The sequence below is a fragment of the Ursus maritimus genome, unplaced genomic scaffold, assembly GCF_017311325.1.
Source record: "Ursus maritimus isolate PB19 unplaced genomic scaffold, ASM1731132v1 scaffold_17, whole genome shotgun sequence".
In the NCBI taxonomy this organism is placed as follows: Eukaryota; Metazoa; Chordata; class Mammalia; order Carnivora; family Ursidae; genus Ursus; species Ursus maritimus.
Window position 1 is genome coordinate 56235333 of NW_024424119.1, and position 25639 is coordinate 56260971.

Genomic DNA, 25639 nt, shown 5'->3' on the forward strand with positions numbered 1-25639 from the left:
TGGATAAAGGATGGGGGGGTGGCACCCCAGTCCCAAGGCAGGTTGGTTGGGGGTGTTTCTCTGAAATCATCAAAATTGCATCTGACTGCTTGTGCCTTTCCAACTGATCTACTAATTACATTTCTTCAAAGTTTATATCCCTGACCCTTGTAAAAGGATTGCATTGAAGGCGTGTTTTAAGCTGCTTTTTAATAAGTCAATAAGAAAGCTCAAAATTATTTAAAGCTTCTTAAAGAGGATTATATTTGATTTCTTAGGGGAATTCTGGGGTGTAGAATAGTAAAGATCCTCTGTCCTTTTGAGATTGCCTTACATTGAGGAAGCACATCATTTAAGATGAAAACTTTTAACCATTTTATTGTTGGAAGGGGGATGACGATTCAGCACAAAAAGAGTTTTGCTACATGCCGGCTGCATTAACTGAGCCTCGAGTCCTCGAGGGGGCACGGGTGGCATTTGAAGCTTTCATGCAAAGGCTGAGACTCCCCTTTGCAGTTTGTTTTCCACTCTTTAAAATGAGGCTTTTCTGACATTCTGGAAAGGACAGATTCCCTGGGTATCTGGGAGAGCCCAGTCTGGACATCATGGGGAATAGAAAAATCTGGACAAGAGCAAATATATAATTCTTGTTCTTCAAGGTCACATTTACCACTGGGCTCTGATTCTAAGCCTGGTCTGCAGTGGGGAACGTCACAGGACCCAGGTGGGTTCTAGTCTCGCTGCCGGGGGGGTGGAGGCTGGGGTGCGGAGGAGGCCCCCCGTGGGGCCGAGCAGATCATCCTCTCCGAACTTCCCTAGCGCTTGCCAGTCCTGAATGCCCTGGTCAAGGGAGAAATCCAGGGGAGTCGGGCAGGGAGAAGGGGATAGGTTAGGGGCAGGAAGAATAAAGAAGCCATGTGACATCGGCCCGCGGCTTTCTCTGCACCGAATCACCTTTGGAGATGCTCAGGACTGAACATCTCCTCTCAATTCAGACTCTTGTCACCTCCCACCTGGAGTGCCAAGCTGGACTCCTGGGGACCCCCTGCCTCCTGCTCTCCCTCCCAGTGTCTGCTGTACCACCAGTCTGACTCTCCTGGCTGCTGTGTGCTGATCACCCCACAACCACGGACCCGCAACTGGGCAGGACGCCCATCACCCGCTACGGAAGGGAGCCTGGCACAGTCTGGCCCCAAGGCTCATCTTCCTCCCGGTCAGCGGACCATCTTCTGCCGCCGAGTTTCCTGCATGCCTTCCCACCGTCTGGGCACACGCTGTGAGATGCCACCCGTATCCTGCTGGTCAGCATCCCAAGTCCCTCTGAAATGCTGCCTCTTCCAGGAAGTCTGCCCCGAAGCTGGTGGGCAGACAAGCCTGCTCCCTCCTCAGCAACCCCACAGCCTGACATAGTTAGGATGCCGACGTGCCACGGAATTCTGCGTGTCCTAGCCTCCACGTGGTCCCTGTGGCCAATATGCTTCCAGGAATGCCCCTCACATGTTACTGCCAGAAAAATCCACCTCTCCCCTCACCCCTACTTCACATACCATGTGCTCTGGATCCCCCCCCCCAACGTGGTCCCACACCCTCCCGGGAGGGGGATGGTGAGCTTCTTTTAGCTTCTGGGTCCCTAGAACCTCTTCGAGCTCCTGTCTCCCTGTGAGCTGTAATAAGGGGTGCCCACATGACGTCAGTCCCGGGAGACGGCATCTGGCTTGTCCTGATATGGTGCTTGGCACCGAGATGGTTCCCGTGACATCTGCGTGATCGGGGCTGTGCATTGATAGGTGTCCCCCTCCCCCGCCTTGTCAGTGTGGACGGCTGGATGGTGTTGCTGTGTCATGTTGTTAGAGGGTGTGAAGGAGTGACTAGGGCCCCCGAGAGGATATGCCTAGACTTAAGCCCCAGTACCTGTGAATGGGAACGGATTTGGAAATAGGGTCTTTGTAGATATCATCAAATTAAGGATCTCAAGATGATACCTTACTGGATTTCAGGTGAGCCCCAGTTCCAATGACTAGTGTCCTTATAAGGGAAAGGGGGGGGAGCACAGACACATACGGGGAAAGGCCCAGTGACGTGGGGACAGAGGGTGGCGGGAGACACCGCAAGCCAGGGTCCGCCAAGGATGGCCGGCAGCCACCAGCAGCTAGGACAGGGGCATAGGACGCATTCTGCCCGAGAGCTTCCAGAAGGAAGCCACCCTGCTGACACCTTGATTTCGGTCTTCTAGCTCCCAGAACCGGGTGAAAGCAAACTTCTGTGGTTTCAGGCCGCCAAGTTTGTGGCGGTTCGTTGCAGCAACCCCAGAAAACTAACAGAAAGGAGATGGTTCAGGGCCACAGAGAGGGAGGGCTTCCTGACTTGTCCATGCTGTGACCTTGACCTCCACCCCTGGGCCCCTGGGACAGCTGGAGCCACGAGCAGTCTCTTGCAAGCAGCTCCCACCAAGCTGACTGTTGTCTCTGTGCTCCAGGATGGTGAAGAGACGGGGGCACACAGTAGAGGTCCCAGCCAGAGGGAGCCCAGAGTCAGGCACGCCCGGGCTCCCAGCCCTGCCTCTGGCCATTAGTTGGGTGGCCCTGGGCACACATGTCACTGCTGAGCACTAATCTGTGACACTGGGATAAGAACGGACCTGCTTCATAGGATCCAATGAGAATTCACTCATCCATCCATCCATCCGTCCATTCATCCATCTGTCTGTCCGTCCGTCCATCCACCCATCAGTCCATCCACCCTTCGACAAAGATTTGAGCACCTACTATGTGCCCAAAACGATTCTAGGCACTGGAGACAGAGCAGTGAGCCTCAGCAACAGAACAGTCCCCGCCCCACAGAGCTTCTGTGTCACGAAGGAGAGAAAGTTGGTGACCACAGTTCATCAGTAAAATACATGGTTGATAAGCGCTGTGGAGAAGCACCAAGCGGGGGAGATGAAGAGAGGCTGGGGTGCAGTTTTAAATGAGAGCTCAGGTCAGGGAGGGTCATCAGGGGTCAGTGGGTGTCAGGCGCTGAGCCCTGACCAAGGCGTTGCACAGTGGACCGGATCAGCCCCCAGGAGCTGTTTGCGCTCGTCTTAGCCAGCTCAGGCACCGTCACAAATTGCCACAGATGGGGCGGGGCGCGGGGGAAGGGGGCTTAACAGCACACATTTCTCACAGGTCAGGGTGCCCGCTCGACTGGGTTCTTGGCCAGGGCCTTCTTCCTGTTTACAGATGGCTGGCTTCTCCTTGTGGCCACACACGGTGGAGAAGGCCCAAGCTAGCCCTCCGGCCTTTTCTTAGAAGGGCGCTAATCCCATTCAGGGGCACTCCGCCCTCACGACCTATCATGACCTAATCACCTCCCAAAGGCCCCACCTGCAAAAGCCATCACGCTGGGGATTAGCTTTCAGCATAGGAGTCTGGGGGCCAGAAACAGTCAACACTCGACCAGAAGGAGTTCCCGTTCCCCCTCTCCCGTTTCTCCCTGCAGGACGCTCTGTGCCTCCTATTGTCCCATGTTCCCTTTCGGTCCCTCCCGGCTTCCTCCCTCGGGCATCCTGAATGCCAGCGCAGGCATCTGGGGGTACGGGGAAGTGAGGAGCACTGAGTCAGGGGCAGTCTGGGGGGCATTCTGCATTTGAACCAGTGGTCATAGGGAGGGGCTGCTGAGGGGGACCTGCCCCGGCCTCCTGCCTCTCCCTCATTCAACTTGCGCCTGTTGGAACCATGAAAAAGCCCACACGTGTGCAGTTTCTTTGAAAACAAATTGGAGAGCAGAGATGGGAGACTGTGGCGTCAGAGTGAGGAAGCGTATTCTGTTCTTCTCTTGTCATCTGCCCAAGCTTCTCAGGTCTCACCACTCCCCCCTCCCCGGGGTGGGGCGAGGAGGGTATCACCAATGGACAGTAAAGGGTTAACCCAGCAGGTTTGGGATGTCCACACCCACCCGGTTCCTTTGGGAGGTAAACCTCTCACCTCTCAGCCCTTGGAATGCCCTGCCTATGAGAATGTCTGGTTTAGCTGGGGTTGGGCTGAGTAGTTGGGCCGAGCTAACAGTGTGACTGACGGTGGGGGCCTCGGGCCACGCGGTGTCCCTTTGAGCTCGGGAGGGCTGGAGACTAAGGTCAGCCATCTAAGTGACCAGCCCTCCATGTGACCGGCTCCCAGTGAAACTCGGGACACGCTTGGGCAAGCTTTCTGGGTTGGCAATGCTCTGTGCAAACTGTCACACATGAAAGCTGGGAGAAGTAAAGGCTATCCACACGACTCCAGGGGGAGAGACAACTCCCGTCTGCGGACGTCAGTCTGTGTCCATAGACCACGACCGTGAGAACAGTGGCTTTTCTGAGATCTGTGCCTCCTTCTAGTGAGTCCCTGAAGCCAAAGATGGTCTTGGGAACCCCCCAACGGCAGCCAAGCCTTTGGCCTCTGCTCATCCCTGAACCCGCGGCATGGGGCCGAGGGGCAAGGTGCACGTTGTTACCTCTGTGGGCCAAAGAGGGTCCGCCTGTGCGGCTGATGGAGCCTGGGATGTGGCTGACCCCGGGGTGGGGGGGCACTCCAGCCAATGCAGGGGTGCCTCCCCCCAGTTGCTCTGTCAGTGCTGATGGCGCTGGGTGTGCGTCCAACCCTCCAGACTTCAGAAAGTGCACCCTCGGAAAACAGCCGTGGATTCCTCTGATCAGCAAAACCCCATTGGCTTTTATTACTTTGGGCAAAATAAAATTTGCTCCCGAATGAGCCACATCTCCCTGAGAGCTCTGTCAACTTGAGGTGTCCTGTTTGAAAAGATACGAGGGACAAGTGATAAGACACGTAGGGCTCCTCCGGGGCAGGTGGGGTGCGCACGGGCTTGGGTGACAAGGAGAGAAGTCATCGTCTGAAGAAGAGAGGTCTGGGCCTGGCCCTTTAACACCCAAATGATGGAGTTCATTTGCATTTGATCTCCTCCGCTCCCTCTTTTCATCTGAAGACAAATCCTCACAAAAGGCTGCTTAATTAGACCAAATTAGATTTCCGCTCAGCAGCTTGTCATTCATTACAAAATGCTGTTCTTTTTCTATTTTGGTCATTACAGGCTGGTCTGTGCGAGTTTGTAAGCATTCACTCCAGCCAGTGCGTATGACTAGCATTCCTGATTTTGTGCAGAGAAGAGGAAAATTATTCAGTTGCAGCAAATCTGTCTATTTTATAAGTTGGATCAAGACCATCGCTGGAGTCTTTTACAATAATGAGTATTCTCCCTCCTAATTCTTTAATGATTAATTGTAGGAGCAGCACAGAGCTTGGTAATTTCCAAGACTAAAAGCTAAGTACAAACAGATTTCACGTGTAGCAATTACGCCATATATTTGAAATCTTTACCTGAGTTATGCAGCCCTATCGCGTGTGAGAAGCCACCCATTAAATCATTTATAACACAGCCCCTCATCCTCCCTCAATATCGATCAGCCGTCTAGTGCACCGAGCGCCTTCAGGGGAGCTCAGATCTCTTTTCCCATCGCTCATTCCCTCCTCCCCAGTACGGAGCCGGGGCATCCGCGGTGTGGAGCTGAAGAGGCAGAGGCGGAGGGTGGGGGCACGGGGGAGGCCTTGCCGGCCTGGGCTCCTGTGGCTGATCCAGGGTCTGCATGGCCACGTGCTTCACTGCCCTCCGCACAGCTCAGCACCTACAGCGCTTCCCGCGAACTAGGGATGGTTCTCAAAGTGGCTGCCGTGTGTGCTGGAGAAGCCACGGGTGGAGTTCCATCCCGGGTGGCGCGGTTGGCTTTGCTTCGGTCACTCTGGTTGAGGGCAGGTGGCGAGAGCCCGTGCGGCAGGCAGAAGTGCGACAGGTGCCATCGGGTCTCTAATAATGCCTCTTGTCCCCATTCCATGAGCTTACTGTGCGAGGGGCCCTGTGTTCTCTCTCCTCACACACGCCACGAGCTAACAAGCGGGAGGGTGGACACTGGGCCCCGGTCAGGCTGGCTCCGAAGCTCTCCCATCGGGCTGCTGCGCCTTCCCCAACGGTGGACCTGGATGACGTGGATCTGGGCGACATGGACCCGGACGTGCTCCAGAGAGAGAATGGCAGAGCCGGACAGAGCCCTAGGCATCAACTAGGTCTGCTCTCTCACTTCACAGATGGGGTCACTGAGGCCAGAGAAGGGGAGAGGGAACCCCCTCAGGGCTGCCCTCCTGGGCTGACCCTCTCCTTTAGCCCCCAGCCTCCCTCACCTCCTGGTTCCTGCCTGCCCATCCTAGTCACAAGGTGAAAACGTGCCCCTGGCTCTGGTGTTTCCTCTGAGTCAGAAACCCTGACCTTCCTGTGGGGCCCCAGCAGGGCAGGGCTGGCCTTCTCCCCTTTTTGTCCTCAGAGCTCAACTCCCTGGAGAATCTGGGAACAGATTCCATACCAGGTTCTAGAAGGCCTGCCCCAGACAGGCCATGCCTGGGAGGAGCACTGTTTCTATGAGCTTCCAGAACACCAGCCACCTGCGGTGCTCACTGGCACTCAGTCACATGAGCATTCCTGAAGCGTGTGTTGAAGACCTAGCATGTGCCAGGAGCCGGGGACGCTGCGGTGAATGGGACAGAGCGGCCCCGTGTTCATGCAACGGACGGGCAGCTGGGCGAGTTGTGACCGACACCACCACCCAAACAATGACTCGGTTAGGCTGAGGTGGGTGCAGAGGGGGAAGTACATGAGGTCACGTCACTGAGGCGTCTCCCCGGGGCTGCAGGGCCGGGGGCTTTCCCGAGGCAGTGACATCGAAGGCAGGAGGTAGTGGGGGCCCAGGAGTGGATGATGGAGAGGTGACGGCAAGATGGATCTGGGAGGTTTACTTCTTCACAGCAGGCTGAGACCCGTTCACTCAAAAGCCCATCGGCACCGACGTTTTACACACCTGGTTGTTTTAAGAATACCCCAAACAAGCAGATTTGCTCTCCAGCCCTCAAAATGACACCAGCATCTGCCAGCCGTTGATAAGATAGACCCTCATGTTCTTAAGACCCCAGCCGCGGCGGCCCACCAGAGCCAGCAGAGCCAGGCGCCCCACTCTGAGCCTAAGCCCCTCTCCGACACCCCTCCAACCCCACCCCGGAGTTCCTGGGCCTTCGTCCCCTTCTAGATGGTGGCCCCTCACCCATAGGCCTCTGGACAGCCTCACCCTGTGAAGGATTTCCTTCGGGTACCTCCCTGTCCAAGAGGCACCCACTGGAGCTTGTGCATTAATGCCTCTTGAGGTCACGTTCCCCCCGCATCAGCCCAAATCCCTGCACTCACTCCCTACACTCCTTCCACTGCAACCAGATTATTATCCATCTCTGCATGCTCCCAGGTACACAGCACGGTGCCCTGCACCCCGCCTGTGGCTGCCGCTGCCCCTGCTGCAGGAGCGAGGCCTTGCTTGGGGCCCTGCATCACCTTCCGTGCACGGCAACCCAGAGCCAACGAGGAAACAAGCCCCCAGCTGCACCGAGGGGGGAGCCGGGGGGGCCCTGTCCTCTAGCCACTTGGCTCCGTGCTGCAATCAATAGCCATCCTTATTAACAGGCTTCGTCCCAGAGCCGCCGCCTCGCTTCCGCTACCTGCTCTGCTCACAGGTCAGCTGCCATTTTGTGTTAAACTCCTTCTCATTTATTACATACCAGTTTTTTATTGACATGGAAATAAAACTTACAATCAATGAGATATTATGAAATATACATCAAAACAGAAGTCACTGGAGCTGGCGTTTTCATCTGTTCTCGGGAAGGAACAAGGGTGTATGGGGGGGGCAGGAAATACTGAACATTTTTCTTCCCTATTACATGATGCGATTTTCAATGAATCTATAAAGAAAATGAAAACATAAATAGAGTAACCAAACAGAATGATCCTTGCAGCTGTCAAAACTTAAAACAGTTCAGTTTCCCTTTGATTTCTGTTTTAAGTTTTGAAAAGTACATAGATCATTCTCTGCTTTTCCTTTTTCTTTCTTCTCTTGCTCTCTCTCTCTCTCTCTCTTTTTTTTTTTTGGTAGGGAGGCTCCTTCTCGAGTCTGGTCTCTCTGTGGTCCTGGGTCCGCTGGCTTCGACCCTTGGCAGCTGGAGTGACCAAGTAACCAGATGAATATGTCACTTACCCGTCATGCCCACGGCTCGCTGTCGGTGGAGCGGCCCCCGGTCTGTTTCTTACTCCTCAGCCGTCTGGAAATGTGCCCCTTGGCTTGTTGGACGCCCCATCAAAGTGGGCACAGAGGTGTTTCTTCCCTTTATTGAGGCAGTGGCACGCTGGAGAGGGGGAAGGAGGAGCCCGTACCAGCTGGTGCATACTTTCTACGCGCCACATGCCCCTGGGCACATCTCAGGTACCTCGTCTAAATCTGGTCTTTCCACTCGAGGTGGGGACGGTTAGCCCCGTTTCATGAATGATGAGAAAAGGAGACTCCAAGAGGTCACACAGTCACATGGTGAGAAGAGTGAGAGTCTGGCTTCAGATCCCATCTGCCTGCACCAGGTGGACCTGGGGAGGACCCCCGAGATGGCCTCGCCGAGGGAGTCTCGTTTTTGTCTGAAAGCCTTAGAGCCTGCTCTTTAAAAGAAGTCTGATGTGGAGACCCCCATAAATAAAACTCATAGCGGCCACCTGGCTGGTTCAGGATGAGGGCTCTGTTGCTCCAGGGAACCTCTCCCCACTGTCCACCTCAGGTACCCCATGCTCCTCTCTGAGCCACGGGAGACTCGTGGCACTCGGCGGGAAAGTCACTGATCTCCTACAGTGTCCCCCAGTGTGGATGAGGCAGGAGCCGCGGTGGACACCTGGTCCAGTGCTCCTTCTCCTTGCCCACGACAGCCTTCCGAAAGCGAGGCCACGTGAAGCACATGTGGGACGTGATGGGAAGCGGAATCCATCGAGTTCCGTGGGGCCTTGGCCAGCTTCGGAAGAACTACTTCATGAAGATCTGAAAAGCCTCTAACAGACGTGCCTTCACTGGCTTCCTCCATACAGACCACCAGAGAGAGCAACGAAACCACAAAGCACGTGGCTTAAATACTGTGGTCCCGGCCCAGATGCCACCCACCCACCCACGGCCTCGCAGCCTCACTTCCTTAAGGTGGAGTGACGTTTTCCAACGCACTGTGCCGCGGAGAGATAGACTTTAGCATTTCTTTCCTTTCTCATCCCAAAGAGAGAAAAGAGCTTCCTAAATTGCTCGGGTGGGAGGCATGGCATATCCTTCCTGTGGACCTATTAATTTTTCTTTTTATCGAGGCAAAATTTACATAAATTTACATAAAGTTAACCATTAACCATTTGTAAGTGTACAAGGCACCCACAGTGTCACCCACAATCACCCCTCTGTCCCAAGACATGTCCATCACCCCAAAAGGAAACTCCCTACCCATTAACCAGTCCCTCCCATCCTCCTCTTACCCCGTTCCCGGCAATCACTAATCTGCCTCCTTTCTCTGTGGATTTGCCGGTTCTGGCCATTTCATATGGATGGACTCACACACTGTGTGGCTTTTGTGTCCGGCTTCGTTTCCCTTAGCACCATGCTTTCGAGGTTCTGCACGTTACAGCGTCTATGAGGACTCCGTGCCTTTGTATGGCTAATAGTCTCCTGTACGGGTCTAGCACATTTTATTAACTGCTCATCGGTTGATGGACATCTGGCTGGTTTCCATCTCCTGGCAACTGTGAATAGTGCTGCTGTGAACACATCTTAGCTTGACCCTCTGCTCTCAGTTTCTGTGGGTATCTACCTAGGAGTGGAATTGCTGGGTCCGTTGGCAATTCTACGTCTAACTTTTTGAAGAGCCATCAAATGGACATCTTATGGCTGGGTCTCTGTTGACACAAACGCAGACAGAGTTGCTGAGGATTCAAAATAGTGGAGAGGCCCGTGAAGACCGTTAGCTAGCGCGCCTACTTTTTCATTAGGAAGCTCTGCTCAGAACTTGCCCTGCATCATGGAAGCTTCCAGCAAGCCGATGAGCCAGGTACTCTCATTATGCCTATTTTATAAGCTCAGAGGTGAAACGACTTGCTCGAAGTCACACAGAGTGGAGAAGCTAGAATTGCAACCCCGGCGGATTGGCCCCAAGATCGCCACATTGTAATGTCTCAGGAACAGTCCAAATGATGTCTGTTTGGATGTGGAATGCCACAGGGTACAGGCTGGCGGTGGCAGTTCCCCACCCCTCACTACGCCCGGTTCAGACTATTATGAAAGCAAGCTTGCCTTCCTTGAGTCTGCCCCAGCTGTGGGCCTGCCAGGGAGCTCGAGTGAGACCCCACAGCGCACCACCCACAAGACACATAGGTGACATTTGACTACAAGGCGTGACGCCGAGGGACTTCTCTCCGTGGGAGCATTTACTTTTATTCCTCGTTTCTTCAGAAAACAGCCAGTTTATTGCGCTCCCGCCCTGTGTCCCCCGTGGTTTGAGGTCACCTCGTTCACTCAGCTCAGCCGCAGACCAGAGAGGCGGGGCCGTTTCCCATTTTACAGATGAGGAGGGGGGTCCAGACCACACAGGTGCAAGCAGCAGAGCTGGTGTGGGTCCCCATTTTCAGGTCTGAGAGCCATGCTGGTAAGCAGAGGTCACCCTGGCCGCCTTCCTCCCCGGGCACAAGGTCTCTTTTAGGAGCCTCTGGTTTTGCCTGGGGGGAAAAGTTTCTGCGAGTTCGAGTTTGTTCCCCAGGACAATGAGCCCCTTCAGAGAGTGGCTTGGGACTGTTCGTAATTCAGATGACATCGTAGCCAGTTTCTATTGCTTTCATTAAAAAAAAAAACAAAACAAAAACCAGATCACGGTGTTTTCTCCTTCCAGCCTCTCACGTTTGCCTTTTTCCAAACGCTGCGCATTTCCCCCTCATCCGCCTAAACCTGCCGTTGAGTTACCGGCCCCCAGAGGCCCAGGCTCGCAGCGACGCCTCCATGCACTTTGCCGCTCGCCGCCTTCTCCGAGTGTAATCAAACACCAAGCTAAGTGGCAAATAAATCTCTCGATCTCGTAAGCTGCACAGCGAGATCATGTAAATGCAAATGAAGGACCTGGTTTCAAGCTGTCGGCGGGGGAGGGGAGGGAGCGCAGGGGCCCTGTCACCGTGACCGCCTCAACGCAAGGGCCATACATCAGTTGCAGGAACAGTCCTGGCAGCACAGAGGGAGAAGGGAGCCCGGGCCGCCCCAGGGAGATGGAGGAACCAGGCCGGCGGCCAAACACGGGCAGCCCCGGCCGGCCGTGAGAGCGGGGTGGCCCGGCAGGTGTCACGGGGACTCCCCGTGGCCTGAGCTGGAGAGCTACTCCAGTAACACCAACTCTAACCACAGCAGCAGCCGAAGCCACAGCCTGGGCCAGATCCCGCTACGCACTCAGTGTGGCCCCAGGGCGGGCGGCGGGAGGGGGTATTAAGGGACTTGCCCAAGGTCACACGGGACGTGGCAGAACTGGGACTCAGTTCTGTGTGACATTAACAAGCCGGCTTCCCGTATCCTCACGCTGGGCCCGCGGCCTCCCCTCCTCCACACCTTCCTCCACCTGGGGCAGCCAGCTCCACCCCTATGATAACCCTTGTAATTGTACTGACACAGGAGAAGACCCTGAACTGTGGCCCTTGGCAGGTGCACAGGAAAGAGAAACATACGCTCTAACTCTGCCTCTGACTCTTTCGATAATAAAAGTAAACGCTCAGCGCCCTCTCCCAAGGCCCCCTTCTCTAACTACACACCCTCACACCATCAGTTACGTTGTGTTTCCTTCCAGTATTTTTTTCAATGAAGTCTTTTTTTTTACACGGTCGTAACCATAGTATATGTAAAACTCTGAATCCTGCTGTGTTTTTTTTTTCACCTGACATTATTTTATATGCCTTTGATCATATATGGATGCGGTCTTCCCATGTGTGCCTTTTTAGTATCATTATTCGGTGTTCAACTGCCACTCACACACAATGTACATGGTTCAAAGAGTCTGGCTTCTAAGACGGAGCTGGAGTCCTTTGATGCATAATGCACCTTATTTCACATGATTGTTTATCTGAGGTTCTCATTATGGAAATAAATAAATATCCTCTATGCTAATCAGGATCACAATTTGCATTTATATTGTGCTTTTCATTCGAGGATCTTAAGTTGTTTTATAATAATGAACTATCCCTCCATGAGCGCGATGGTATGTGTGAGCATACGCGTGCATGGCTATAGCCGTGTACAGATATTTATTTAATAACTACCAGGCAATAACTGTGGGATTTCACGTAACTGCACTTTAACAGGATGCAGGAAAGTGAGTGGAGGCTTTTCAACTGTCGGACAAACGTTCATTTAGTTCGGACGCTGGGCTAGAGGGTTAATGAGCGGCATTCTGTGTGGTGCCCAGGGAATGGGAGGGATTCCCTACGGGGATTTCTCCGGATGGACTGAGTACCGAGCTCCCAGACTGAAAACCCATCTTGGAAATGCCCCCTGTTCGTTGGCCCACAGTCAGATCCAGTTTGGGCCATCCAAGAAATAAAGGCAACTGATTTCACCCCTTTTCGCCTCTTGGCTGGAAACCAGGGGCTGGTTAAGAATTTTCGAAAGTGTATCAGGTGGGAAATTCTTAGACTTGAATTGCAAGGCCAGCTCCCTCATTGTGAGGTTGTTCTGCGGAGAACCGGGTCTGGTGAGGCTCCAGGGCTAGGGGCCGTCCTTCCGGCCCTCAGGTGACTTCAGAGCAAGGTGGCAGCCTGAAGGAACCGCCCCCTGGACCTGCCCCTGGAAAGCCCCAGTGGTCCTCACGCCGGGGACTGGCTGTTCCGAGGGGGCTTCTGCCAGTGAGGGGGGAGGGCTGCCTGCCCGGCCTGATCGGGGGCCCGTGTCCAGGGCCTGGTCCTTCATGCAAGCGGCGGAGGGAGCTGCGTGCGGTGCAGAAGGAGCCCAGAGAATCCCGGGACCCCTGGGACAGGGAGAGAGCTGGTTTTAATTAGAGCTGAGAGACGGGAAATAAGGCAGCAAGGGATGACATCTTAATGAGGTTTAATGAAGCTGTCTGCTGATGGGGACAGCTGTCACCCAGAGCTGTATTCCAGCCAAGCCACTTTGTGACAGAGGAAACTCAGCAAAAGGCACAGTTTGAACGCTGCTGAGGAGGGCGGCGTGCTCCCATGCAGAGCCCGGCTCCTGCTCCCACCTCCCAACACCTCTCGACTCGAGCACCTCCACCACGAGGGATCCGGGCTACTGGGCCTTATTTGAATAGCTTCCTACGTTTCTCCCGTCCCGCGGTACAGAGCTGAGGCGTGCCTCTTGAAAGACCTTGCGGATTTTGCAAGACCCGCCTTGGAATTCTGCCCTCAGACGTGGGAAATGCCAGGGGGGCTTGCAGGGGCAGGCTGAAAGGGGTTCACGGGTCCCTTCCCTTCCTGAGCCTCGACTTCCCCATCTGTCCAGTGGTGATGATGTGACCTCCCTCAGAGAGCTGCTGGGAGGCCGGCTGTGGGGTCGGCATGTCTGAGAGAGCTGAGTTTTACCTTGGCTGCTCCATTTACTACTGGGGTGGCCTTGGGCAGGTGTGAACCTTCAGTTTTGCCATCTGTAAAATGGGATTGGCGGAGTTCAGGGAGAAGCACTAGAAGCTCTCAGAACAGAGTAAATGCTCAGTAAAAAGGTTTGCTAAATGAGAGCACATAACATGAGCCTGGCACATAGGAAGTGCTCAGTAAATGTTAACTCCCTTCCTCATTCTTTTCTTTACTTCTGCAGCAAAGAGAGTGTGGTGGTCCCAAGGGATCCCCGTGTGGGGAAGGTGCTTACAGCCTTCACATGGCCCAACAGCCTGGACATGCCATCTACCCCAGGACCTTTGCACATTCCAGTTTGAGAGCTGTTGCCTCTGGGCTGTCTCTCATCCTGTTCAGGGCTGGGGGGTGGGGGCAGGAAGCTTGGGGACCCGAGTGGCCAATCAAAGCTGAGATTTGTGGCCAATCTCATCAGTTTCATGGATATCACAGTGTGGTTGCCATGGCAAAGCAGGTGATCAATACCATCAGACCTCATATTACCTTGCATCTCAATGGCTGCTGATCTCATGTCTGTCACAACTCCCTTGCCTGCGTCTGGAAGTTCAGGGTCAGGAGCTCTGAGCACCTGCTTGTCGATCCTTAGCTGGCTTCACACAGCTCCCCTGAGGAGCCCCGAGTCCTGCAGACCCCTCTGCCAGGCAGCTTCTCTGTGCAGGCTTCTAGAAGGCCTCTGTGGACAAGCTGGGAAAGGAGGCCAGGATCAGCGCCAGGCCCTTCCGCCTCAGGCTCAATGCTCCTCCCTGCTTCTGAGAAGCCCCTCAGAGAACCCTTGGCTCTTCGGCCCTCCCTTGCTGACCCACTAGAGTCTTCTTCAGGTCAGGGGACTCTGAAATGCCAATCCAAGGTCGGCATCTTTCTGTCTTTTCCTGCCCACTTTTCCCTGACCTGGTCATGACTTCCTGTCCTGTGTGCAGGTCACATCAGGCCTACTGTTTTCTGAAGTGGCAGCTCTTCCCGCAATCCCAAGCTATAGATGAACACAGCAGACTTGCCCCGGGGCCCTCCTGGGCGTAAGGCTACGATGTACATACTGTGTGTGTGTGGAGGGCGGTGCGAAGAAGTCACAGGCAGGCCCCCTCCGCGTGAGCAACATCTTGCCTGCAGAGCTGAGCCTGGCGTGCACGGGAAGGTGATGGATAGTTCATGCAAACGCCAAGTGAGTAGTTCAGAGGCAGCAGAGACCACGTGGAGTCAGACGTGGGTTCAACTCCTGCCTTGGCCTCTCATTAGCGGTGCGGCAAATAAGGCCCTAAAGCTGTCTGGGCCTCTGTTTCTCCACCTGCGAGCCGGGACAGTAGCAACCACGTTGCGGGATGGTTTTAAGCATTAGAGGAGACGGAGGTGAAGGAGCCTGGCGCGTGGTCACCGTGATGACAGGTGTCAGTGTGGTCAGCGGCGTTGGCACAAGGTGGGCCCGTGAGCTCATCTCATCGGTCAGCTGAGCTGGTCTTGGGTGAGTCTGCTGTTCCTCTGGGCATCCACCTGTGAACACAGGGACCCCGAGGCAGCCGGCCTCCAGACCTGAAGGACTGAGCTGCCAAGGGCAGATTTTAGGCGCGGGAGTTTCAGGGGATGGGTGGAACCCGGGAAAAGGTCAGGGAGCACTCCCACAGTACTAGCCTGGACAGATGGTCTGCGCACAGCTCCGGGGGTGTTCTCGAGATGGGCCCAGGGACCCTTTGGTGGTCCTCTAAAATGCTGGGGGGCGACCTGCCCGAGAGGGAAGCAAGTCCAGCTGCGGGGCTGGGGGGCTGAACCCCTTCTCCGCTGAACTCTTGGGGAGCTCTATCTCATTCCCGCCGGCTGATACTCCAGTTTGGAAAAGTTAGAGCAAATGACAAAACCAGCACTCGGGGAATTCCAGAGGTGAATCCACCGACAAAAAAGCACGTAGCAGAGAGCCCTCTGGGACCTAACAAATTGTTCGTCTTGTGCCGGTGCTTACACAGTGCTGGCGTGAAGAGGGGTCTTGGCGGTGCTGGAGAACACATTGCTCTTTCAGCCTGTGGCCAGATGAATGGGTTCTGAAGGAGGCCAGCAGGCAGGACTGCGCGGCGTGCAGGGCACCTACATCAGCCCAGGAAGCAGCAGGACCAGCGCCCCCGAAGTCCCTGCGTGCTGCTCTCAGCCACCACCCCTGCCCCAAGGGCACCCGAGCTCCCTCTGTGGGCCCCTTGCATGTCTGGCTTCTTTCATCCCACACTTCGCGCGAGGGCCGCCGTACGGTTGTATGTGGCTATGTTCTTGTTGTTGCTGTGGTGTGGGATTTCCCAGCCTTGGCACTATCGGCATTTGGGGCCAGATAATTCTTCGTTGTTGGAGGCGAGGGCTGTATTGTGCGTGCAGGATGGTTAGCGGTACCCCTGGCCTCCACCCTCCATGTGGAAGGTAGAACTCCTTCCCGAGTTGCGACAACTCAAAATGTCTCCAACATAGCCAGGTGTCCTCTGGGAGGCCAAAATTGCCCGTAACTGAGAACCGCTGCTAGGGAGTGTTCTATGGAATGATTATGTCACAACTTTTTGATCCACCTATAATGGCCATTTGGATTGTTTCCGGTACTTGGCCAGTAGGAATTGAGGTGCTGTGAGCGTTCTCAGACACGTCTTTTTTGGACATGGGCACTTGTTCTGTTGGGTGTCCAGGAGGGAACGGCTGGGTTACCAGGTAGGCGTACATTCAGCTTTAATAGATATGGCTACATGGTTTTCCACAGTAGCTGTTTATACTTCCCGCCAAGTGCATCTGTGTTCTGCTTGCTCCACGTTCTCACCAATAGCATTGAGTTTTTACTTTGCATTTCTCAGACATTAAACAAGTTGGAATATGGATCTTGGCCACTTGGACATCCTCTTAATGAAGTGCCTGTTCAAGTCTCTTGCTCATCCTTCTATAGGATCACCTGCCCTTTTTTTCCTTATTGATTTGTAGCAGCTCTTTATATATGATGGATAAGAGTCCTTTGCCAGATATATGTATCGCAAAAATCTTCGCTTATTCTATGGACTCCGATTTTTAGAGCTAGAGGCAACCCGTGTTCCTCCAATCCAACCCCTTGGTGCACTTGACTATTGTTACTTTTCAGTTGTCCTTTTTGCAAAACGATAAATTTCATAAGGGCAAAGACTGTGAATCTGCTTTGTTCACCTTAGAACTCCCAATGCAGGGCTTGGTGCAGAGTAGGTACAAAATAAATATTTGAGGAGTGAAAGAATGGGTGGACCTTCCATTGGGATGATTCTTGCAGCCTAAGGCTTCAAAGTGTTTGGGCAGTTGTTGATTCCCTAACAACTCTTGGTGGAAAGTGCAGAGACAGGCACCCGCGTGCTTCTCTGCTTCCTCACCCTGCCTCCCCCAGCCCCAATGTAACAGCCAGCTCCTGAGTCTGTCTGTCGTTCCTTTGCCAGCTGGAAGTCTGCCCACCTGCACCTGCCCTGAGGGAGGCGGGGGCCTCTCCTGGAGAAGTCACATTTTAATTAACTTCTCCTGCAGTCACTGGAGAGGCCAGATCATTTTCATAAACAAATGAGAAGCCAGAGCTTTGTCTGCAGCTCAGAGTGAGTCTTGCAGAAGGAATTCAAAGCAAACCATCCAGCAGAGGCTCTGTGCATTTGCGTGGAACCCAGAGCTCCAACCCTCTCAAGGGAGGTGGGCCTGGGATTTGATGGGAAAGAAGAGGGAGAACAATGTATAGAAGAGAACTGATAGGGTCTCCAAGGACGCATTTCCTTCCTTCCTCCCTTCCTTCCTTCCTCCCTCCCTTCCTTTCTCCCTCCCTTCCTTCCTTCCTTCCTTCCTTCCTTCCTTCCTTCCGCCCCTACTTACCAGCATCTATTCTGTGCTGGGCACAGGGAAAAAGAGGTGAGAATAAGGAGGGCAGAGGGCAATCTCTGCACTTCCTGCTCAATTTTGCTGTAAACATAAAACTGCTTTAAAAAAAATAAGGTTTATCTTTAAAAAAAAAAAAAACTAAAAAAATTACCCTTAAAATAAATAAAGACTGAGAGCACATTCTCCAGGGGAGACAGACATTAAGCTGATCATCATGCAATTAATGACTTAATTATACTGCTTTGTAATTTCTAATGGCTTTACTGAGATATAATTCACGTACCATACAATTCACCCAAATAAAGTGTACAATCCAGTGGCTTTTCGCATATTCACACACTCGGGCAACCATCACTACCACCAATTTAAGGACACCTCTTAGCCATCACCCCCCCACCACAAGCATTCCATTCCCATCTCCCTCCCACCCGTAAGCCACCACTAATCTACTTTCTGTCCCTATGGACTTGCTATTTGAGACATTTCACGTCAATGAAATCATGCAATACGTCATCCTTGGTGACTGGCTCTTTCCCTGAGTGTCATATTGTCAAAGCCCGTCTGTGCTACGGAGGTATTACTGGGTCATTTTGAAAGTGCCCCGTAGGTGGAGCTCAGGGCCCCCGATGCCATATAACAGGGAAAGTTGTCTGGACTGAAGGCAATCTGGGAGAGCTTCCCAGAGGAAGAGGTTTTTGAGCACCTGCAATGTGCCACCAGGAAAGGGAAGGCAATACAAGTCATGGTTCTGGCTGTGTGGGAATTTATAATCCAGGCAGGCTGGCTCGTGGGTGTTTGTTCAGCTGGTGGATCTGAGTGTGGGCTGGAGACACACGGCTTGGGTTCAAATCCCAGCTTGGCCACTTCCTACTGTGTGGCCTTGCGCAAACTGTCTGACTTGTCTGTGCCTCAGCTTCCTCATCTGAGAAATGGGGCTGGCGATGGGATCTGCCTCACAGGGCGGTGGTGAGGACCCAATGGGAGAAGCACAGGAAGGACTGAACATTGTATGTGGGACTCGGTCAGAATCCAACCAGGGCTCGAAGAAGCAGAGGAGATGTTCTAAGCACTGCACAGGATAGGACCTCTGAGCTCAGGGAGGATCGTGGGGATCGTGACCGTCTGTCTAGGTGTCTGCTTCCCTATCTATAAAATGGGGAATCGTGTGGTCGGTGATAGGGCAATTTTGTTCCTACAACCCCGTTCTGTGGGGCAAGGAGGAGTTCACCAGAAACCCAGAGAGTGAGGGAAGCCATCCAGCCCCTGGGAAGGTGGTAGTGGGCCTTGTCACCATAGCCCCACCTGCAGGTGAGGATTCTAGAAGGCATCGACATCCCCATGAGCTACAGTGACCGCGATATAAGCCATCTTTGGTAGGAATGAAGAGTCAGGTAGGAGAGATGGCCCCACCCCACCCCAAAAAGGGCCTCCGGGTGAACCTCTGAAGAAGGCCTTCCAGAATATCTGCAAGGGTGAGTCATGTCCCGCTCCGGCCAGGCTGATTTAGGCTGGACCCCAAATGCAGCTGCTTGGGGCAGGGACTTGTACCGCCCCCTTCCACTGGACAAACGTGCCTCCTCTTTCAAGACCCCAGGGGCCCTCCTGACTTGACTCTGCTCACTTGTCCCCCAGGATGAGCACCCCCGGCAGGCTTCTCCAGCGTGTGTCTGTGTGGCCCTCTCAGGGAGGTCTCTGTCATCCACACCCAGTAGCCCTGCAGGTCACCCACGGGGCCTGGGGCCAAGCGAGCATCTGATGACCCCCGTTGCTGAGTTTATTCGAGTGTTAGGTCTGGGATCCCACTCCTCACCTCTGCTCTCTGTCTTTCCCCAAACAGGCTGAACTCGGGAAGCCCCGGGAAAGGAGTTGCAGTCTGCCTGGGATTGATTTTAATTATGGACTCTACACCCGGGGGCTGGATGGAGGGGTCCCCGAAGGTGAGCAAGCAGACTCTGCAGCCCCAGGACTTGAGCTCTCAACCCAGGCTGGCCACTCGGCAGCTGGCCATGCTCCGGGGAAAGAGCCAGAGTCATGGGGTCTGCCCCAGGGCATGATTCTGGTGGAAACCACAGTCGGGGCTTGGTCGAGGTGGGGAGGTCCAGACAGAGTCCAGGTCGAAGGTAGCAGGGAAACAGTACGGGCCCCAGCCAGGGTGGAACCTTGTCCCCGGGCAAGACTGCGCTCTGCTCCGTGTGAGCTTCGAGCACAGAAGGGGCTCAGGATCAACCCTCAGATGGCCCCGAGGACGTAAGGGCCAGGCGAACCCTGCTCTGCAAAGGATGCTCAGGCGCCCTCTGGAATCTCTGGGAATCCTGACCCCTCCCTTTCCAGCGGGCCAAGCGGGGCTGTCCCGCAGCAGGCTCCGGGTTAATGGGAAGGTGTGCATGCCCCGGTTTCTTCTCAGTCAGGAGCCACCAACTGCTTCTCCTCCCAGACTGACTGCCGCACCATGGTGCTGTCTCTCCCTGCCCCAGCCATCGGACACTGGAACGTGTTTAAGCCGCAGCCCACCTGTCCCCACGAGCTGACCCGGAATTACATCACCATGAACCGTGGGGCAGTGAAAGCCGGCCTGGTAACTGCTCGGGAGAACTTCCTCTACCGTCGGCTCAACGACATCCGGATCAGTGACCAGGATGACCGGCACGTCAAGAAGGAACTGCCCTCTCTCCCACCAAATATGACGTTTGGGACCCCCACACGGTAAGGTGGCTGGCACTCAAGGCTCCATCCGTCACAATGGGGTGGGAGGGTGCTCAGAGGTGACTGAGTTAGGGAACAATGTGGGGCATGACTTCTGACTCCAGGAAGGGGCGAGTGTTCCAGGCCTGGTCAATGAGTGTGTCTCACAAACCTTGGTCACAGTGATTGGTTCAGCAGCAGACACGTTAACCCATGTCCCAGCTCTGGAACGCATGGCATTCCATAAAAGCAGAATGTGGTTGCATGTAATCAAATCTCAACTCAAACTGCCTTGGTGTTTTTTTAAGTGGAATTTACTGGCTTATATGATTGAGAGCTCTGGGGTACACAGCTTCAGGCATAGCTTGATCTAGGTAATCGAGGGATGTTATCAGTATTTGGTGTGTCTCTCCAGTCCTGGCTTCATTCTCTGACAAGCTTCTTCCTCACGTGGCAAAATGACCAAGAACAGTTCCATTCTCCACGGGAAGGGCACAGAAAGTTCAACAGAGACTTGAGATTAAGATTCTTTGGTCCAATTTTAGAGCCTTGCCTCTCCCTGAACCAACCCCTGTGAGTAGGGATTGTGAAGTACACTGATTGGCCAGTCCTGGGTCACATGTCTGCCTCTGAACCAATTGCTGAGACCAGGAGATTCTGAGGCCCTGATTGGCCAGGCCTGATCACCTGCCCCTTCTGGGAGGGGATGGGTGGTTGGAATCCGGGTCCACAGGCCCCAGGGGCTGCTGGTGGAAAAGATGCAGAAACCGAGGTTCTGAGCCCAGAAGGAGGAGAACAGAACACAAGAGCAGACAAAACCAGCGGATGCTGGATACCGCAAGCCTTCCTAACCCAAACTATGTCACAGTACAAACGTCACAAAAATCACTGGTGTTTATGCCTCGCACCGTAGAAATAAACAGAAGCGCTCACAGCTGGCAAAAAGTGGCCTGAGGCGTCCAGCTGCCCCAAGACCCCCCCACCCCACAGATGCCCGAGCCTGAGAAGCCAATATCTTGGTCCATCTGTGTGGATCAAGCCACTTTCCCACCCCCATCCCACGGGTCCTGGATAGGTGACTTTCTCAGGCTCCGCTAGTATACTTTATTTATTTATTTTCTGGGTGGTTCCTTATCTTTAACTTTTTTTCTAATCATTTTTTATTGTGGTAAGATGTACTATTTTTAAATGTCCGGTTCAGTGGCATTAAGTCCATTCGAGCCGTGAACCACCGCCACCATCCGTCTCCAGAACTTCCTCTTCGTCCCAGACTGAAACTCGGTCCCCACCCAGTAAACGCTCTCTCTCTGTTCCTCCCAACCCTCAGCTCTTGGTAGCCAGCACTCTGCTTTCTGCCTCTATGATTTTGAAACTGTAGATGCCTCATCTAAATGGAATCATGCAATATTTGCTCTTTCGTATCTGGCTTATTTCATTTACCATGATGTCTTCGAGGTTCATCCATGTCCATAGCAGGTGTCCGAATTTGCTTCCTTTTTAAGGTAAAACGATATCCCATTGTGTGTATACACTATGCTTTGTTGATCCATTTATCCATCGATGGACATTTGGGTCATTTCCACCTTTTGTGCATGGTGCTGCTGTGAACCTGGGTGTGCAAATATCTGTTTGAGCCCCTGTTTTCAATTCTTTTGGGACATCTGCCCACGAGTGGAATTGCTGGGTCATATGGGATTCTAGGTTAAGTTTTTTCAGGAACCGCTGGAGTGTTTTCCACAGCGTGAGTCACCATACTTTTGCATGCTTTTCCCTGCGTATTCTCATGACCCTACCTAGTAAAACCTACTTGCTCCCAGAGATCAGATCAGCATCATCTCTGCGGTAAGCTCTCCCACCTCTTGCAGACATCTGTCTCGCCTGAAATGCATTTCTATTCACCAGCCCTCAAAACCTGGACTGTGACACTGGAGACACATTGGAAAGTCATTTCTAGACTGGATTAACTCATCATCTGCACACCATCCTTCGCCCGCCTCTGAAGTAATGGCCCCAGTCAGTCCCTCCAAGGCAAGGCAAGGTTTCCCAAGACTGCCCGGAGTGCAGAGGGACAGAGAGTCCCACTATGCGCCAGATCTGGGCTGGTCACCGGTGTCTCCAGGACAGTATGATTTCTGGGAGCAGCTCTGGTTAGGAGTCAGCCTGGGGGTCTAGTCCCAGCATGGCCCCCGGCTGTTTCCCCTCCAAGGCTTCCAATTCCTCATCCGTAAGTAGGGTGTTACAGCAGTAACTCGGCATTCCAGGATTCCCGGATTATGTTTGATCTCTATGCCAATTTCCCTTCCCTGTCTTTAAAACCCCGTGCAGGAGCTCGGCACGGTTACTTGTCCAGCTTAGGCAGGGAGAAATGAATTGACCTCCCCGATATGGGTTCTCAACCTGATGTGCTTATATTTAAAAACACAATTTTAGGGGCCCTGGGTGGTGCAGTCGGTTGTGTCCGACTCTTGGTTTCGGCTCAGGTGGTGATCTCAGGTTTGTGAGATCGAGCCCCCCCTTCGGGCCTCCCTCCCCTGTGCCCCTCACCACCACTCTCTCTCTCTCTAAATCAGTGAATGAATCTTTAAGAAAAAATTGTGGAAGACATAAAACATTGCCATCACCTAGTTCAAAGCCCTTATTTAAAACAAGAAAGCAGGGGCACTTGGCTGCCTCAGTCGATAGAGCGTGTGACTCTTGATCCTGGGGTCATGAGTTCAAGCCCCACATTGGCCATAAAACTTCCTTTAAAAAAGGTAAAAAATAAAATGAACAGGGCGCCTGGGTGGCTCAGCCCGTTGGGCATCTGATTCTTGATTGCGGCTCAGGTCATGCTCTCAGGGTTGTGAGATCGAGCCCTGTGTCAGGCTCTGTGCTCAGTGCGGAGTCTACTTGTCTCTCTCCCTTTGCTCCTCCTCCTCCCTCTTTCTCTCTAAAATAAATAAATAAAACCTTAAAAAACAATAAAATAAGTAAAACAAGAAAGCAGAAGTTCAGGGAGGTGAAGAGACTTTCTCGAGCAAGTTGTGACCTGACAAGAGCCTGACCTAGAGCCAGGCGGGCAGACTCCCTGTCCAGTGCTCCTTTCCATACCTTGCCTCCTCGGGACCGAGGTGCAGTGCGAACACCCATAGCTGCTAGTCCTGGGGCTGCGTTATTCCACGTACAACGGAAAAGCTTAAGTCAGCTGGGCTCAGGAAGGACATCCATTATCATCTGGCTTTCAATATAAAATCTTAAATTGCTATAAAACCGAGTGGCTACAATTCCAGGGGAAGGACGTGATGAAGTGCCGGCTATATCTTCTGTGATGGTAAATGGGCTTTGCATATGCAAATTGAATGGATTTTAAAATGGTATTTAATGACAATTTTCGTAGCAGACGTTAACATTAATTGCACAAAAATGAAAATGCTGCATTAGGTTGCTGTTAGCAGCAAATATCGTGGCCATAAACCTTTATCTTTATCAACAGCAGCCCTTTCTCATGTGACAGGGCAGCTCAGCAAATTGCAAGCAAAAGGGCTTTTACGGAGCAAAAATATCCCCCAAAGTAGGCCCAAATCAGCATCAATTCCGCTTTATTTCTTCCTAAGTGGAGGTTAAGTGGCTGCTGGAAAAGCTTTTACCGAGATGCCCAGCCTGCCTGCAGAGCCCCTCCGCCTCACCACGTAAGTGCAAGGAGCAGTTCAAAGAGGAGCGCCCCTCTCCATAATGGGGCTATTACTTTAAAGTTATGGGGCCGAGGCTCATTTCCTAATGATCACCTTTTACAAGCCTCGATTGTATTTATTTCTTTACTTTAAAAGCATGTTAAAAAACCAAATCTGATTACACACGATTACCCGAGGAGTTGTTGGGGCGATTTGGTCCGATAAATAAATAGACAAAGAAACAAATGAGTGCCATTTACTCACAAGTACAGATACGTTAAAAAAAAATAATAAAGTCCCATCTCAGACTAAAGACACAGAAAACTCATGCCAAGCTAGGGATGCTAATGAGTGGGCCAAGTGCCACGCGAGATAAAATTCTGACCACAGCTATTCCTCCTGTCCCCCAGATATCAAATCCTCTTGCCCTTCATGTATCTTACGATACACAAAATAACGGGTGGGGGGCCGGCGCGCGCCTCCACCTGCCCGCCCACCCCCTCAGCCTCTCCGTACCAGATGCGATCCAAACCTGAATTTGGGCTTATTGAATTATTTCCTTTCCAGTTAACTGATTTGGTTTCCGATCCACAGCGATTTTTTTGCAGACTGTCACTACATCGGAAAGGTACATTTCAGTTCATGAGCTGGTGTGGCTAAAAGAAGGGGGGCCCCAAGCAATGATCGGGAAACAGAGCCCATGTGGGCTTGCGGTCACAAGCTGGGGCCACGGACGAGTCGACCCACGGCGATGATCGGCCCATGCAGTAATTATAAAGTTTGAATGAGGTGCCGCATTTTAAAAAATCAGGAGACTTCATATAAAAACCTGGATTTCCCGCTTACCCTAAAAAGTCAGAAGTTGGACAACCGGGGTCTGCACCCCTGCCTGGCACCAGGGGCTGGGGCCAGGAGGCAGGGCCCCTTTTGGACAGAATCTATGCATGCTCTTCCATCTAGCCCATCCCACCCAGCCTGGCTTCTCTCCTTTTTGCTATTTGTCTGGTCCTGGGGGACGCTAAGTTTGCAGCCCCCCAGTGTAGACTGGCCATCCTGGTCCCTCCGCTAACTGCTGCTTCCTTTGCTCCTCCGAAAGAGGTAGGGGCCACCACTGAAAGAGGCTGCTCTGGACTGAGTTTACGTGGCAGGACTTTGGTGCGTGGAATTGCTAATGCTGATATCAATCCTATGAGGCAGGTATTCGCTTCTCCGGCCAGGAATGGGGGTGCAGCTTCTGGCTGCAAGGTGGCAGAGCAGGATTTGTACCCCGTCTGGCTGGCCGGCTTGAAGACCACACCTCTAGGATCAGGCGGCTGGAGAGAGCCCGTGCATTATCCGCTCTACCATCTCACTGTCAAATCTCAGACTTCAAGTCAGGGAAGGATTTTAAATTCTCATTACCCGCGTGTAGGGCTGTAACACAGATCTCCAAGCATGCTGCGACCCAAGGTTCATAAACAGATATGTCTGGAGGCCAGAAATGTAACTATTAAAGAAGCACTTAATTATTGATGCATTTTAATAAGTGTTTGCAAATGTTCACATGCCCTCCGCACATCTTAATTGTTACTACTCCTAATTGGTCCAGCATTGTCGATTATGATGAGTCAGGGAGGCGGGGAGGGGAGGAGCGGCAGGTGCGGGGCAGCAGCTGGAGCTCCTGGCAGATTCTGGGCACCCAGGCTCTGCCACTATCCTGCCTGGGAGCCTCATGCCACATGCAAGGCAAGGATGCTAGCAGGAAGATCCATCACTCAGCCGAGAAGCAAACAACCCCCCCTGCACGTCTGTTTACGGCATGGGCCAGATGAAAGGCGGTAGGCCCCTGCTCTGAACTCATAAGGACAGCTATGTATTGTTGTTATAATTACACGTCAGGCCTGAGCGCCTCCGAGGCACCCTCTCCTTAAATAACTCCGAACAGCTCAGTGAGTGCCAGGTTGGGACTCTCACATCCCATCTTATAGAAA

The 25639-nt window shown here is 53.1% G+C and overlaps 1 protein-coding gene across 1 annotated transcript in view; it reads left to right on the forward strand.

The window, feature by feature from the left end:
* Window positions 1-25639, forward strand: part of CFAP77 (cilia and flagella associated protein 77) — a 127143-nt gene that overhangs the window by 53109 nt on the left and 48395 nt on the right. Inside the window, exons 3-4 of the mRNA XM_040632108.1 lie at window positions 19175-19274; window positions 19812-20040. Coding sequence (XP_040488042.1) covers window positions 19175-19274; window positions 19812-20040 — 329 coding nt within the window. The remainder of the gene's footprint in view (window positions 1-19174; window positions 19275-19811; window positions 20041-25639) is intronic.